The 17,686-nt window shown below is 42.6% G+C and overlaps 1 protein-coding gene across 4 annotated transcripts; it reads left to right on the top strand.

The window, feature by feature from the left end:
* The first annotated feature begins 2,186 nt into the window (after nucleotides 1–2,186).
* Nucleotides 2,187–17,230, top strand: mrasa (muscle RAS oncogene homolog a). 4 transcript variants are annotated; one of them, XM_072686596.1, is made up of 6 exons: nucleotides 2,192–2,719; nucleotides 9,810–10,016; nucleotides 10,335–10,488; nucleotides 10,689–10,788; nucleotides 12,788–12,867; nucleotides 15,039–17,230. In XM_072686596.1, exons 2-6 carry the CDS (start codon nucleotides 9,824–9,826, stop codon nucleotides 15,136–15,138), a joined length of 627 nt encoding a protein of 208 aa, XP_072542697.1. In that variant the 5' UTR covers nucleotides 2,192–2,719; nucleotides 9,810–9,823; the 3' UTR covers nucleotides 15,139–17,230. The 4 variants fall into 4 exon arrangements, with proteins under 4 accessions (XP_072542700.1, XP_072542697.1, XP_072542699.1 ...); XM_072686598.1 differs by lacking the exon at nucleotides 2,192–2,719 and adding an exon at nucleotides 2,927–3,199; XM_072686597.1 differs by lacking the exon at nucleotides 2,192–2,719 and adding an exon at nucleotides 5,774–5,829.
* The last annotated feature ends 456 nt before the right edge of the window (nucleotides 17,231–17,686 follow it).

Raw genomic sequence — 17,686 nt, 5'->3', positions numbered from 1 at the left:
AAAAAATAGAGTAACGAATTTATAATAAATAAATAAACGCTGAAATCTGCTGCTGACACCCATTGCACCATGCCTCCTAAAGCCAGGCGTGGGCTAGAGGGGTATAAAGCCCCCCAGCATTGAGCTGTGAAGCAATCAAATCCTCACAGCAATGCTCCTCCAGAATCTAGTATAAAGCCTTCTCCTTCCCTGTCAGTAGAGACAGTCACTCCAACAACAGCAGGATCAACTCTTCTTAATAACCTTCATTTCAGAAGAAACACTGAATGAGCAGGTGTCCCAATACTTTTGTCCATTTAGTGTCTTCTGACCAGTATAGCCCCTCTAATTAAACCCTTCTGATATACAAACACCTCCTTATTATACACAAAGCACTCCTGACCACTGCAGCCCCCTTATTACCCCCCCCCAGTCATTCATCCCCCTGATTAAAGCCTTCTGACATATAAACACCCCCTCATTGCCCCATCAGTGCTATTGATCAAAAAATCCCCCCCATACTTATTGGCCCTGACCAATACAGCCCCCTCAGTTCTCACCCCTTATCATATTATTGTGTGTATTTGTATTGGACATGCAGGTGTGAACAGTATCAATTGGTCATTTCATTTTTCATATGGAAGTTATGAGTCGTGGCCAGTAGGGGGTGCACTCTGCTCAGTCACTGCCAATCACAGACCTTTGCCCCCTTGTCCCAAACCCAGATCTTCAAACCTCTCTCCTTCAATAAAATGATACAATGTGTGCTTTTAATGAAAGTATAAATAAGTAAATAATAATAATAATAAGCTGTGAGAGAAGGGTGATGTTTTGATGTGTGAGTTATTATATATTATATATAATTATTAGATATAAGATTTTCATCGTTTTTACAGTTTATACCATAACAGCAATATTTTACCAAAAATAAAACTATGACTTATTGCAAAACAGACATTAATTACTTATTATTAGTTTAAACAATTAATTTTTAGTGTCCATTATGAATTATTCAGTGACCAGGATCAATTAATCAGTAAGTACTAGAAAAAATAGTTTCTACTGTTAATTATTCAGTTTTTATAATTAATTTTTCATTTATATTATTCAGTTTCTTTTATTTAGGATGTACTGTGAATAATACAGCTAAAACCATCTCAAACCTGATAGTGAGTGTTCCTCAGTGTTCCTCCCACTCACCAGATATTTACTCATATTACACAAATAATATCATAACAGGACGAGAGAATAAGGGTTTGAGGTTGTAAAGAAAATGTAATAACAAAACATGTTTTACAATAGTTACATAATTCACTATCATTCATTAATAATGAATGATAATAATAATAAATAATAATATAATAATAATGATAAAATAATATTAATAAAATAATAAGACAATAATATTAATAAAATAATAATAATTCATAAATCATTTATTTAGTGATGAAGACGAATTGTTCAGTAAGTACTAGAAAGGATTTAGTTTCTACTGTTAATTATTCAGTTTCTATAATTAATTATTCCATGACCAATATAAATTATTCATTAAATCATTCAGGAACCGCTATGAATTATTCAGTATCTACTATGAATTACTGAGTGTTTTTTTTTTTAATATATATAAATTATCCAGGAACCGCTATGAATTAGTCAGTCGTACTACTGATTATTCTGTAAATACTATAGTAGGGACTAATTTATAGTAGTTACTGAATATTTAATATGAATTATTCAGTTTCTTATATAACCACTACCACCAATGTATTTAGGATGTACTGTGAATAATAAGGGTTGTGTTTGCGGTTGTAAAGAAAATGTAATAACACAACCAAATATGTTTTACAATGTCATCATTACAAAAGTTTTTTAATTATATATAAATATTTAATTAATGTTATTTGTTTTACATAATTCATTATGAATCTAGCGACCCTGATGAATAAATTATTCCTGATTCAAATATTTCTCATATAACTATTTAGACAACGTAGATGATAATATTTCAATTTTATTAGCCGTATTTGATCGATTTATCGATTCTGAAATATCGATTGTAAATATCGTCTCCTCAGTATCGATCAGTATCAGTACCGGTATCGGCCCACCGCTAACGGCCGCGTTCCCTCACAGCGCGCAGAGAGAGCGCGCGATAGCCTCGTAATACTGGCTCCATTAAAAGCGCTAAAGACGCCCGTGTTAAAGTGGCTGTGTGGCAGAAAAGACCACCAACACCTTTTTCCCACGTTAAAATCGACCCCCTTCCCCCTCACACGACCCCTTCATTTCTTAATCTGCCTTTATTTTCCGTGAGGAGGCGGAACAGCCCACTTTCACAGGCGGGGAGCCGCTCTGTGGTAGCTAGATAAACAGCGCGGAGGAGCTCATTTCCTCCATCAGAAACCGGCCCGAAGTGCCGATTATCGGCCGTGTCCCTGCGATACAGCCTGTAGATCAGACCTCGGCTCAAAATCTGATCGCAATTTAGCCGAAAACAAACGTCCACCCGACGAGTCCGCTCTGTTTACAGCGGCGGTGGCGGCGGTGGTGGCGGTGGTGGTCGCGCTGGCGTGTGTTTACATGGCGGAGTAGAGGGAGAGGGGAGAGGGGAGGCACGGCGGTGCTTTCCGGGCGGTTTATGAGGAAACCTGTTGACTAAATTCTCTCTGCTGACACTGAGGAGATGTGGGGGAGGTTCAGGGAGATATTCCCTCCAAGCCAGGCGTCAGACATTTCTCTGGTAAGCCGTTATCCTCTCCTTTCTTCACCCAAATCCGATGCAGTCGTTTGCTGTTTACTATCGCTGGCGAATCCAGGTCCGGAGCTCCGGGGGTCCGCCTCAGGATTTCGCCCCGACCGCCTGGAAGGCTCTGCTGCAGCTGGGCTAGTTTACCAGAGGTGCAGAAGTTGAGAGAGAGGGTTCATAAAGAGGTCCTAAAAGAGTCTCCAAAAGGTCAGACAGCTTCTCGTGATGGGGGAATAGGTACTAGGACCCGGGTTTGGGCCGGTTCTGGCTTGGTGAGAGTCTTGGACCCATGCAGGCCCATGAGATCTGCAGGCCTCGGTCACAGCCCCCTAGGCCACCTTCACGAAGGGGTGCAGGCACCTGCTCTTCCTCGACAGCGTTACTCTACTACTACAACCTCCACGCTAGATGCTGGAACATTGCTGTGAGGATTTGATTGCAGAAGCAAACAAACAACAACAAAAAAAAGTTCAGGTACTGACTGATGTTGGATCGTCAGTTCTAGGGTTCTAGATCACGAATGCTGCTCCAGCTCATCCCGAAAGGCGATGGTGGTGGAGAACGTAGTACCACTGCTCTACAACCCAGTGCTGGAGGCTTTACACCTTCACCCCTCTAGCAGATGCTTGGCAGCGGGCATGTTGACCTTAAGGGGTCTCCAGAGCGTCCCGTCCCAGCAGTCCTTTCCTATGGGACTGTGCAAGTGGGGGTCTTAAAGGGGAAATTCACCAGCGTGTTAAAAGTTGGGAATAGTTACGCGGTTGAGATGCAAACAAAGTCAATCACAGTGGTTTGGAGTGAAGTGTTTCGTTTTTGATAAACAGAACAATTTTCGCAGAGTCAGAATTGTCTCACAGTGCTGGTGAATGGGACCGGATGTCTGAAGAGCTGTTGTACTAAAATTACAGGGTGGCGTAAGATAAAATTGTACTTAAGTGCGCTTAATTTTGTGAGATTGGCTGCCGGTTCATCATTATCATCATATCTGAAACGCAGAATACAGGTGTAGGTTTGCTGGTGGGTTTGGATAGGCATTTATATAGCATTTATGGTGCAGTCATGGTGGCCCCCTGGTTCCGTTCATCACCATTGTAAAAAATAAAAAATAAAAAATTGCAATTAAAAACCAAACCCAGTCTGGGGTCTATTTTAAACTGAATTATTAAATTATGTAGAATTTTTTCCCAAGTGGAATTCCCCTTTAAAGCTGCTAAATTCACTAATTAGAAAGGGCCTCTGGATACATGTGGAAATGTAAGGCTTTTGTTGAGTCCACTATAAACTACAATATATTATAAATTGTGATTATTATTATTATACAATTCCTATCATATATCTTCATTCTATAGCAATTCTTAAATTATTACCATAAATATATTTTGTAAGGTTGTATATTTGTTTTTATATCTAATACGTCAAACACGTTTGAGCGTCCATGTCAGTGGTTGTCGCTGAAAAGTGTAACAGCTGCTCTTCAGGGCCTAAATGACTTGGATGCCCCCTCACACACACACACACACACACACACACACACACACACACACACACACTGTGTGGAAACTTTTGAAAGGCAGCAGTCAGTTCAGTGCGGCGCCAAATACAGCTAATTATAAAGACTGCAGTGCTGTCAGCAGCGGTGTCTCCACACAGGATGATCACAGAGCTCAGACTCCCTCTTTGGAAAACACAATCCAGCATTCAGCTTCAGCAGCTCCCGGCTCGGCTGCTCTGAACAGAGAGCGCGCTTCAGGCTCCAGTCGGACAAACGTTGTGCTGTTCTGTGGGACTCGACTCGCAGTGACACACAAGAGCTATTAATGAAGTCACTGTACCACTCCAGACACCACAGAGAGAGAGAGAGAGAGAGAGAGAGTCTCTGAAAACATTATTCATTATCTACTATAAATTATTCAGTAACTACTGTTAATAATTTAGTATTTAATATGAATTATTCAGTAACTACTCTAAATTACTTGGTAAGCACTATTAATTATTAAGTAAGGACTATGAATTATTCAGTAACCACTATAAATGATGTTGTATTTTATATGAATTATTCAGGAAATACTGTACATTATTGATTGTACAGTTATCATTAATGATTCAGTATTTAATATTAATTATTTAGTATCTGCTATAAATAATCCAGTAATCACTGTAAAATATTCAGTATCTACTGTAAATGATCCAGTAACCATTATGAATTATTCAGTAAGTACTTTGAATTATTCGATAACCACTGTGAATTACTTAGTAAGTACTTAGAATTATTCGATAACCACTATGAATTACTTAGTAAGTACTTTGAATTATTCGATAACCACTATGAATTACTTAGTAAGTACTTTGAATTATTTAGTATCTACTATAAATGTTCCAGTAACCACTATGAATTATTTAGTATCTACTGTAAACGATCCAGTAATCACTATGAATTACTTTAGTAAATACTTTGAATTATTCGATAACCACTATGAATTACTTAGTAAGTACTTTCAATTATTTAGTATCTACTATAAATGTTCCAGTAACCACTATGAATTATTTAGTATCTACTGTAAATTATTCGATAACCACTATGAATTACTTAGAAAGTACTTTAAATTATTTAGGATCTACTCTAAATTATTCAGTATCCACTATGAATCATCCAGTAACGACTATGGATTATTCTGTAACCACATAGTAACCACTGTGAATTCGTCAGTAACCACTTTGAATTATTCGGTAACCACTATGAGTTATCCAGTGACCGTTATGAGTTAGTTGTCGTTGAGGGCGAGGCATCGGTTTGGCTTAGAGACGAGGTCTCTGTCCCGAGTGCTTTGAGAGAGTGTCAGGGTTCCCTCGTGAACGAGGGTGCGCTGATATGAAGTGGGCGGAATTAGGAAGGAAACTCGCTCCTTCCTCGTATTGTGGGCCGCAGGAAGGGGCGGCTGAGTGCCCCCCTCCTTGCTGACAAACGTTTCCTCCCAGGGCAGAGTGGGCAGGGTTCCCATTCAAAAGCCGGCGTGAAGCCTGTCCTGCTGGCCTAGCTAGTGTCAATACAGTGTCAGTGGGTCACCTCTAATATTTGGAAGAACGAACGAGAGGAGCGTGTTTAGGTAAGAAGGAACTTTATCGATCAAATCTGTTGAATTCGTATCGTTTTAAAGAGTCGACTGATCTTGTGGCTGAATATCGAACATGTTGTGATAAACTTACTGAAATTGGGAAATTGCCCAAATGGACTTGGCATTGACCTGGTTGCATTTTTGTGTCCATTAGTTACATTCCTCTTTCACAAATACGTAAAAATAAAGGTGTTACGAATGGTTCTTTGACTGATGCCATAGAAGAACCACTTTGGGTTCCATAAAGAACCATGTTTGTCATAGAGTGTTCGAGTCAGAGAGGGTGAAGAACCTTTAAAAGACCCAAAACACTTGATGTAGAGGTTCTCTATCAACTTAAAGGTCACATGTCGGTTGCAAAAATGGTTATTATAAAGCATAAAGACCAAAAATATATAAATATAACTATATTCTATGACACGGGAGCAGAGATTTAGCTAAAGCTAAAATAAAATATTACTTGAATTTGATATAAAATTAGATACGTTAGTAAAAATGAAACTGTGATGTGGTGAAGTGCCTGTGCAGTGTCCTCTACACCAAGTGCAAAACGTATTGACACCCAGGATGTATTACTTGTTGCTGTAGGATTTTACAGGCAAGATCGAACCCAAAGTAGCACCAGTGCTTGCAGAATCTGCCATTGTTGGTGTCGTATGGGCTAAACTTGCTGTTAGTGAGTGTTTAAACCGACAGCATCACAGTATGAACAGTTTATTGGACTAATTGAACGTGATCAGAACAGAAAAGGCCTTTAATAAAGACTATATAGAATAGAATAGAATATTTTTTTATTGAACTTTATATAGAATAAAGATTTTTATGCAATATTTGCTGATTAGGCTCCATGTAATAAAACAGTCTAAGCCCAATGTTTGTTAGCAACGTTAGCCTAGCATCATCACCCTTTTCCGCATTAAGGCAGCACACATCAGATATCAAACATGTCATAAATGGCATTAACTATTTAAAGACCTTTCTTTTTAAAACAGCTGGTCTTTAACATCCATTAAATTAATTTAATAGGTATATTTAATTATTTTTACCCAATTTTCCTTCCCAGTTTTTGAGTTTCAGCCAATTCTCCAACCCACTTGCTAGTACTCTCCCCATTACATGCAATGCTCCCGACTCTGTTAAGGAGGTCAAGGACTGACACATGCCTCACAACCACACAACCACACAACCAGCCGCTGACTATTTTCTAACTGCAGCCGCTGGCAGATGCTCATGCCGGCCAGCATCACACTGAAGTGATGGGTGGAGAGAGAGAGAGTGAGCCATCTACTCAGAAACATACAAATACAAGAGCAAAGCCTTGTAGGCTTGTGCAGAATAGCAGGACATGAGACAATAGTGCAGGGTCTATAGACAAGACACGAGACTATAAGTACCAAGACAATACATACGAAAATATACAACGTAAACGAAAAGTAAAAAACAAAGAGTCCAGGAGTGAATGCTGAGGTAGACCAGTCTGGTGTTGTAAACGGCATCATGTTGCTAAACAAGGCATACAGTCCTGTAAGTAATGAGTATAGCAGCTAGTGCTCAGGCGAAGAGAAGAGTACACAGCTTATGTACAGAGAGGGAGTTCCAGTTAAACCTAACCCACCTCAAGATGTTCACCTGTTCAGTTAACTGGAATCTCCTGATCACTCTAAACAGTACTGCTGAAGTTAGCCCAAATTACTCCATATATTTAGCTTGTTGTTACTGATAGTACTGTCCAAACTGCTCTTTCCGAGTAATGAACCATAGTCATTCCTATCCTAAGCATGAACACTGTAATGAAGTTGAAGGCTGATGAACTTGAACCACCATTTCATCGAGTCATGTCGCTCAGACTGTTCATTCCGGGAACAGAAGCAAGGCCAGACGTTTGGACTCAAAACCTACACGTTCTCCATTTCCATTAGCAGTGAGAGATGAAAGAAAGGTCTCCGTGTCAAACTCTTCAGGGCTCCTCAGTTCGCCCTGGAATGGAAACCATTCTTCGGTATGGTATTAAGGTTTCTCTGGCTTTAGAGGCCTGTGAAACCCCCAACAATGAAGTGTTGGGGAAGTTTAGATGACTTCTGTGTACCGCCGCGGGAAAGCCCTGTGCGCCAGAGCGCGGTACATACTATCACTTCTCTTGTTTCAGTTTGGTGCACATCAAAGGGTTCAGACCTGTGGTTTGAGGGAGTGTGTGCACTTTACAATTTTACCACTGCTACGGCTTTCACTAGAACTTCAGACGTCCTGTAGCCCTGTCAACCTCATGCTTATTTATTGGGTTTTGAATCCAGGTAAATGATGTGTTAGTGATGTTTACGTTAGGTAAATATGAGAGAGGAAGAGATATGCCCTCAGATGATGATCACAGTTAATTACACATCTGCTATCTGGTCCAATTTGACCCTAAAGAAAGATCTTCCAGTTAAACGCATATATCATATTTGCATTCAGTGGTTTAGCTCTTCCCAAATTACTGTATAGACCATATCTATCACATTAACAGTCCGTGGTTTAGCTCCTCCCCCAATGACTGCATAGATCATATATAGATCATATACAGTGTTTTAGCTCCTCCCTAATGACTGTATAGATCATATGTATCATATACAGTGTTTTTAGCTCCTCCCACAATGACTGCATAGATCATATATATCACATTAACAGTCAGTGGTTTAGCTCCTCCCCCAATGACTGCATAGATCATATATATCATATAAACAGTCAGTGGTTTAGCTCCTCCCCAATGACTGTACAGGGCATATATATATATATATATATATATATATATATATATATATATATAATATAATATAATATAAACAGTGGTTTAGCTCCTTTCTAATGACTGTATAGATCATATATATCATATACAGTGGTTTAGCTCCTCCCTAATGACTGTATAGATCATATATATCATATACAGTGTTTTAGCTCCTCCCTAATGACTGTATAGATCATATATATCATATAAACAGTCAGTGGTTTAGCTCCTCCCTAATGACTGTATAGATCATATATATCATATACAATGTTTTTAGCTCCTCCCACAATGACTGCATAGATCATATATATCATATAAACAGTCAGTGGTTTAGCTCCTCCTTAATGAGTGTATAGGGCATATATATAATATAAACAGTGGTTTAGCTCCTTTCGATTGATTGTATAGATCATATATATCATATACAGTGGTTTAGCTCCTTTCTAATGATTGTATAGATCATATATATATCATATACAGTGTTTTAGCTCCTCCCTAATGACTGAATATATTATATATTATATACAGTGTTTTAGCTCCTCCCAAATAATTGCATAGATCATATATATCATCATCATCATAAACAGTCAGTGATTCAAATCCTCCCACAATGACTGTATAGATCATATATGTCATGTATACTGTTCATAGCGTAGCTCCTCCCATAATGACTGTATAGATCAGAGTTTTTATGTCTGGTAAACCATAATAGATCATTTCAAATTATGTACAAATTGGAAAAAGACCATTTCCCCTATAAAATGTGTATAAATGTGATATAAACATGAATTCAGTACAAAAAAAAGAACAAAGAAAACAAAGGCAGTTTAATTTAATATTTGATGACTCTAGCCTTTGGCATTGAACGCACCAGCTTTGGTTTGCTGTCATTTTTAGCCAGAAAAATACATCTGCAGTGGGTAAGGATCCTCCACAGCTGGTTCCTTGCAGGAAATAAACATAATTAAAGTGAATCCCAGTCTGGAAGTCTAGAGAAGACCACACTTCCTCTGTGGTTCCTTGGCTTGTTTTAGCTCTCACTCAAGTGGAATACTGCTCTCAAAGCCCAGCATCCCCTCAGAAGGCGTGCTGCATTCCCACGTGTAGATGTTTAGAAACTCATGCCGCCGAGGACTTTTCAGATGCTGCAAGAGGCCGTCGGCGACAGCAGCAGGTTACCAACGTGTTCCCTCTTTTCCCTTTCCTGCAGGTATAGCTGTTAGCATGGCGACCAGCGCAGTCCCTAGTGACAACCTCCCCACGTACAAGCTGGTGGTGGTGGGGGACGGTGGCGTGGGCAAGAGCGCTCTCACCATTCAGTTTTTCCAGAAGATCTTCGTGCCTGACTACGATCCCACCATCGAGGACTCCTACCTGAAGCACACGGAGATCGATGGACAGTGGGCTATTTTGGACGGTAGCGTCTCCAACAGCGACACCAGAGCTGTTCTCTTTCTTTATCCTTTATTTAGAGGAGGCTTTCATATTCCACCACTCGTGTTCATGCTTACCCTGTATTTAGAAGTGGTAAGCAGGGGGCCCTGTAGTGGTCCAGCGGACTGAGACGATATCACTATGATCCGAAGATCGCTGGTTTGAATCCCGGCTGCTAGCCATCGGCAGCCGAGGCCCAGAGAGAACACAATTGGCCTTGCTCTCTCCAGGGTGGGTAGATGGCGCTCACGGTCCCGCGATCGAACTGTGCTAACCGTCATGTGTGGTTTTTTTTTGCCAGTGCTGGACACGGCAGGGCAGGAGGAGTTCAGTGCCATGCGAGAGCAGTACATGAGGACTGGCGACGGCTTCCTCATTGTGTTCTCCGTCACAGACAAGGCCAGCTTCGAGCATGTGGACCGCTTCCACCAACTCATCCTCAGGGTGAAAGATCGGTGAGCACTGCTGCTACATTTCTCACAGAGAAGCCCGGGGTGTATGACCACCGCTTTGGTGACAAGCAGGCAGTTAGATGGTCGCTCCACTTTTGAGCTGTGAACCCATGTACAGCACTAGAGTGGCCCTACGGTCTAACTGCTGCTCATTGTGTTTGCGAAAGCTGGTTCAGCTTCTGTGTCGCTTCTCCTTCCAACAGGGAGTCCTTCCCCATGGTCCTGGTGGCTAACAAAGTGGATTTGGTGCATTTGAGGAAGGTGACGAGCGACCAGGGCTGCGAGATGGCTGCCAAACACAGTGTGAGTCCATATGTCCGAATGTTTGTGTACACCCCGTCTAATTAATGCATTCAGCTACTTTACATTGCACCCGTTGCTAAGACAAAGGGGTACATGGGGGATAAATCCCCCCCAGCATTGAGCTGTGGAGCAGTGGAAGAACTGTGTATAAATTGGGGAGTTGAGGTTGAGGTGGGGTGGTGATCCATCTTAAACATCCTGACCTCACTAACGCTCTTGTCACTGAATGCAGTCAGATCCTCACAGCAGTGCTCCTCCAAAATCTAGTAGAAAGTCTTCTTCCCTGGACAGTACAGACATTTACTCCAACAAAAGCAGGATCAAGTCTTTTTTTTTTAAAACACCCTTGATTTTACAAGAAACACAGAATAGGTAGGTGTCCCAATACTTTTGTCCATAAGGCATACATGCCATTCTTATTTGTCCTTTCATTGTCACTACATGCAGTCTGTTTCTGTGTTAAATCTAAAGCAGTATTATGCAAGAATTGGTATTTTCTGCTCCTGGGCTCCCCCTACAGTTCTGGAGTGTAATTCACTTATCCCCTATGGACATACATGTACATTTCTAGACGAGCTGAGAGCTCCAGAAGCTTGATCTGAAGGTAGAGAAGCATGTGGACTGAAGCGGTAGAGTAATACTACAGGATTTTACACTAATATGACTCCACCACCAAAGAACCATAGTGCAGTAGCAGCGCTCCGGCCTGGACTGGCAATGACGGAGACGCCGTTCTCCTTATTACAGTCAGAGAAGCATCAGCATGATTCTGATTCTCATGGTTCTGGTTAATAATCAGTGTGAATATACCGTATAGGACCGTTCTCTCGTCTGCATACAGATGCATTTCTGTCCCTGCAGGCTCTACAGGAACACTTTGGCCTGCCTTTGGCCCGGCAGACTGTAGTCTACTACAGCTCAGATGCTGATGCAGCTTCTGGAGCTCTCAGCATCGTCTTTAATTAGAAAACGATGAACAAGCCCTAAAAACCGAGCTCCCTTCTTTGGCTAACGTCAAACCAACACAGGAAGTCGTCTGTCTGGAGAGACTGAAAAGCTTTCACTTCGAGGCCAGACACCAGTGGGATTGGCAGCCGTTGGGAGTGTGTGTTATTTTGGAGTGTGTGTTTGTTTTTGCACATTTTCTGGACGAAAATGTTCCGACTGATCCTGACGTGAAGTGCTTTTAATCAAAAATCAAAGCTGAGCAAGGATTTACGTACACAGATCAGCCACAACATTAAAACCACTGACAGATGAAGTGAATTACATTGATTAGCTGGTTCCAGTGGTATCTGTGAAGGGCTGGGATGTATTAGGAAGCAGGAAAAATGGGCGAGCGTCCGAATCTGAGCCACTTTGACAAGAGCCAGACTGGGATGTTCTAGACGGCTGGGTCAGAACATGTCCAATACATCAGGCAGGTCTTTGGAGGGGGGGGGGGGGGGGTTGTGCAGTCATGTTATGCAGTAACAGGTCAGTACCTACTAAAAGTGCTCTAAGGAAGGACAACCGCTGTGGTCGCCATGGTCACCCAAAGCTCATCGATGCTCATGAAAGCCCCAACCTCACACCAATCTTACAATCTTATAGGATCTACACAGGTGTCCTGTGGTACCAGATACCACAGGACACCTTCAGAGTTCTTGTGGAGACCATGCTATAATGGGTCAGAGCTGTTTTGGTGGCATGAGGGGGACCTACACAGTATTAGACAGATGGTTTTAATGTTATGATGGCTGATCAGCCTACTGTATGCCCTCACGCTGTATAAAAACAAGTATGTGTGTGTGTGTGTGTGTGTGTGTGTGTGTTTGGTGGGTTGCGGGCTCTGGTGTTGACTCACCCCCAGAAACAGGCTGTGATTAAGGAAGGCCTGGTTTAGCCAATCCGTGGTATGGTCGTGGTATTTTTGGGTGTCCTATTCAGAGGGGAAGTGAGTCACGGTGTTTGAGACTTTGAGCAGTGAGAGATCTTTATTCTTTTCCTTCATAAACAGATTACCTACATAGAGACAAGTGCCAAGGACCCCCCGATGAACGTGGACAAAGCCTTTCATGAGCTGGTCCGGGTCATTAGGTAAGTGAAGTGACTGATGAACACAGGGCCCAATAGCCGGTAGTGTTATTGCTGTGTTGGTTTCACAGGCCTGTTGTAGGGCGGAGCGCAGGGGCAGTGTGTCAGCTCTGTCGCCTGTCGATGCTGAAATGGTCACCCAGTATTAAAACACGCTGCAGCTTTTTCCTGACCAGGGCAGTCATCCGTGTGGAATCCAGTGTGCAGCCATAAGTAGAGTCATATCCGGTTTATAGGAGCTCTGAGACACTGTAGGGAATTCTGAAAGGGCTGTAGGCAGAGCCACTTATCTCACCCCAGCCATTTCCTCCCTCACTCACTTATCTCTCCTTCCTGCTCGCCTCCTTTCACTTTTCCTTTCTCCTGCATTTCCCTCTCTGTTTCTCCTTTTCACCTTCTGCATTTCTCTGCTTCTCTTCCTCCATCTCTCCATTTCTCAATTTTTCAATTTCTCCTCCTGCATTACTGTTTCTCCTCCAATTCACCTCCTGCATTACTTTGTTTCTCTTCCTTCATTTCTTAATTTCTCCTCCTGCATTACTGTTTCTCCTCCATTCCTCAATTCTCCTCCTGCATTACTGTTTCTCCTCCATTCCTCAATTCTCCTCCTGCATTACTGTTTCTCCTCCATTCCTCAATTCTCCTCCTGCATTACTGTTTCTCCTCCATTTCTCCTCCTGCATTAATGTTTCTCCTCCATTTCTCCTCCTGCATTACTGTTTCTCCTCCTGCATTACTGTTTCTCCTCCATTTCTCCTCCTGCATTACTGTTTCTCCTCCATTTCTCCTCCTCCATTCCTCCTTTCCTCCTCCTGCATTACTGTTTCTCCTCCATTTCTCCTCCTGCATTACTGTTTCTCCTCCATTTCTCCTCCTGCATTACTGTTTCTCCTCCTGCATTACTGTTTCTCCTCCTGCATTACTGTTTCTCCTCCATTTCTCCTCCTGCATTACTGTTTCTCCTCCATTTCTCCTCCTGCATTACTGTTTCTCCTCCATTTCTCCTCCTGCATTACTGTTTCTCCTCCATTTCTCCTCCTGCATTACTGTTTCTCCTCCATTTCTCCTCCTGCATTAATGTTTCTCCTCCATTTCTCCTCCTGCATTACTGTTTCTCCTCCATTTCTCCTCCTGCATTACTGTTTCTCCTCCATTTCTCCTCCTGCATTACTGTTTCTCCTCCATTTCTCCATTTCTCCTCCTGCATTACTGTTTCTCCTCCTGCATTACTGTTTCTCCTCCATTTCTCCTCCTGCATTACTGTTTCTCCTCCAGCATTACTGTTTCTCCTCCATTTCTCCTCCTGCATTACTGTTTCTCCTCCTGCATTACTGTTTCTCCTCCATTTCTCCTCCTGCATTACTGTTTCTCCTCCAGCATTACTGTTTCTCCTCCATTTCTCCTCCTGCATTACTGTTTCTCCTCCAGCATTACTGTTTTTCCTCCATTTCTCCTCCTGCATTACTGTTTCTCCTCCTGCATTACTGTTTCTCCTCCATTTCTCCTCCTGCATTACTGTTTCTCCTCCAGCATTACTGTTTCTCCTCCATTTCTCCTCCAGCATTACTGTTTCTCCTCCTTTTCTCCATTTCTCCTCCTGCATTACTGTTTCTCCTCCATTTCTCCATTTCTCCTCCTGCATTACTGTTTCTCCTCCTGCATTACTGTTTCTCCTCCATTTCTCCTCCTGCATTACTGTTTCTCCTCCTGCATTACTGTTTCTCCTCCATTTCTCCTCCTGCATTACTGTTTCTCCTCCAGCATTACTGTTTCTCCTCCATTTCTCCTCCTGCATTACTGTTTCTCCTCCTTTTCTCCATTTCTCCTCCTGCATTACTGTTTCTCCTCCATTTCTCCATTTCTCCTCCTGCATTACTGTTTCTCCTCCATTTCTCCTCCTGCATTACTGTTTCTCCTCCAGCATTACTGTTTCTCCTCCATTTCTCCTCCTGCATTACTGTTTCTCCTCCTGCATTACTGTTTCTCCTCCATTTCTCCTCCTGCATTACTGTTTCTCCTCCATTTCTCCTCCTCCATTCCTCCTTTCCTCCTCCTGCGTTTCTCATTCTCACCTCCTATCTTTCTTTCTCTACTCCTCCTTTCCTCCTCCCGCAGTTCTCTCTGCATTTCTCCTTTTCTCCTCCTGATTTTGTTTCTCTCTCTGTCTCACTCAGGCAGCAGATTCCAGAGAGGAGTCTGAAGAAGAAGAAGAAGATGAAGTGGCGTGGAGACCGAGCCGCCGCCTCCCCCAGACTCCACTGCAGTATTTTGTGACGGTCTCCACCATCAGCGTCCGGTGAAGTCTAGGACTGGCCGGTTCCTTCAGTCTGACCCGACGGCCCCCCCTCTCCTCGGTCTGAGATTGCTGCACTCGGCAGGGGAGCTCTACAGAACTGTCAGGGCTGGGCTGGGCCGGGCCGGGGTTATCAGCGACAGCTAGAAAAAAGGCTTATAGAGACGTTTAACAGAGTTTTGCACAGGTGCGGAGCTGACCACAGGCCTTGAATTGATGTGTGGTCATCTAGCGACTCCTGGTGGCCACAAGCATAAATGGTATTGGCTGACTTCCAAGGGCTCAGTGGCTGATCGGTTTGAGAACAGAAGTGTTGTTAGGTGGTAGTCCGAAGTCCAAAGCGGAGCTAGTCGGCAGCACTGTCGCTTGTACTGAGGTCATTTTCGGTGCATCTGGAATTTTAAATACCTCTTCCTGAACATGGCCTTTACTGTACCGGGGTTACACACACGGACGTCGTCCCTTTGCACTAGTAAACCAGTCTGTTTTGCACTTTACATTACTGTGTCAAATAGCAAAAACGTGGGTCACAGTGTAGAAAAATGAGTTTTTTATTATTATTATTTGCTAATTATTATTATTTCTAAATTGCACTCGTAGTGGAACTGCTGATACTGGTCATTTTCATTGCTTCAATTTATTTACCTAATTTTTGTAAAACCTTTTCTTGCCTTTTTTTTTAAACCCCCATCGTCCACAGACCACCATGAAGTTCATTACACCAGTGGCCGTCAAGCTGTTAAATGTGCGGTGCTTTCAGCCGTGCTGACCTAAACATCTGTATGTGGCTCTTCAGCATCTTTTCTCGTCAGTCCACTCCCTGTTGTCTCACCTCAGCGCGGTTTCTTCCACCTTTGCATATTCATCACATTTAATTTTAACACAAGTAAACACTAGGGCTGCCATGAACGACTGTTTTCCCTATTGATTAAGCTATCAATTATTTTATTCATAAGTTGATTAATCTAATGACCAGCAAATGATTATGGTTTGATGGTTTAGCTGGTCTAGAAGTATGATGGCCTAGCTAGATCCCCAGTATGACCAAGCTCAAACATGATGGTTGACCAGCATGACCGACAAGACCAAGCTGGATGACCCGCATGACCAAAATCCACCAGCTAGTCCATCAAACTCCATTAAAACATGCTGGTCAAGAGCTGGTTAACCAGCAAGCTTACTAGCACAGGGTACATGACCAGCTTTTCAACCACCAATACCAACAAAGACCAGTTTAGACTATCCGAAACCAGCAAGAGCTGGTCTTCAGCTGGATGTTCCAGCAGGAAATGATTACTTATGACTACAAAGGTTTGAAACTTCTTTTACGGTAACATCAAAAGCCTCCAGGCCACTACGCTACCCAAGTTGCTCTGAGCTGTGTTGCCGCCAGGCCTTTACGCTACCCAAGTTGCTCTGGGCTGTGTTGCCGCCAGGCCTTTACGCTACCCAAGTTGCTCTGGGCTGTGTTGCAGGCAGGCCGCTACACTAGCTACGCTGCTTCAGCACTGTACTGTATAATTTTTGGCTTTAATATCGAGCACATTTAGCGGCTAAAAAGCTACGCTACTCATGATTAATAAGCAGGAATAGACAACAGTCACGTTTTGCCGCGTCTGCCGATCCATTGTCCCGAATTGCGCCTGTGTGTTTTCTCCTCTCTCCACATTATTCTTGTAGTGTGAGCACCAAAGCGCCTCGATATGTCCCGGACAGCAACGCCCCGCCAACATTAGCTGTGTCACTGCCCCAGCCATAAAATACAAATACAAGCCCTGTTTATCTCATGGTGGTGGTCTACCAGTTTTGGTGGGCTACCAAACCCTGCAGGGGGCTGTTAAAAGGTTCCTCCAGGTAGGCCCAGCACGACAATGACGTTATCGACCTCAGTATTGCCCGTTGTATTTACTGAGTGAGGAGAACCCGTTCAGGTGAATGAGATGAACTGTTGACGGTAGTTTTATCTGATTCGTTTTTTTTATTTATTTTGGACATTTAACCCTTTTTTTTATATTCCAGTATTTTCAATGTCTGAATATTCCTAAAGATTAAAAGGTCATTGCTTTTATAAAAGGCTGTATTTGCATTATTGTGCTGTTAGATTAGCAGTTTGCCAGTATGGACCACACTCAGGGAGAGGCAAACTTTTGAGGACTTGAGTTCTAGGCTGCTTCGTGGTAGGAGCTTGGGAAGCCAAGGCCTCAAAGTGAAGCAGGACCTGCACTGTATGAAGTGGGTCGTCCTTTCGGCCTAAGACTGTTCCTTCATTCAACTCAGATAAACACTTTGAACGGACCATTCTTTGATCCACAGTGTTTATTTGAGTGGAGTCGCTTGTCACCACATTTAGCCTAAGCAGACGAACCACTTCTTACAGTGTGTCCCAGCTGCTGTTATTGTCAGAGACACTTTGCCACTCAGCATTCATTAGATGCCACTTTTTCTCCGAAAAGCTTCAGTGTCTGTTTTTTTTGCGACTCAGATTGGCTGCCTAAATCCTGTGATTTTGTGTTTCTGCTGATTATGGTG

The sequence above is a fragment of the Salminus brasiliensis genome, chromosome 8 (genome assembly GCF_030463535.1).
Source record: "Salminus brasiliensis chromosome 8, fSalBra1.hap2, whole genome shotgun sequence".
Lineage (NCBI taxonomy): Eukaryota > Metazoa > Chordata > Actinopteri > Characiformes > Bryconidae > Salminus > Salminus brasiliensis.
This window is presented reverse-complemented; position numbering and strand designations above follow the sequence as displayed.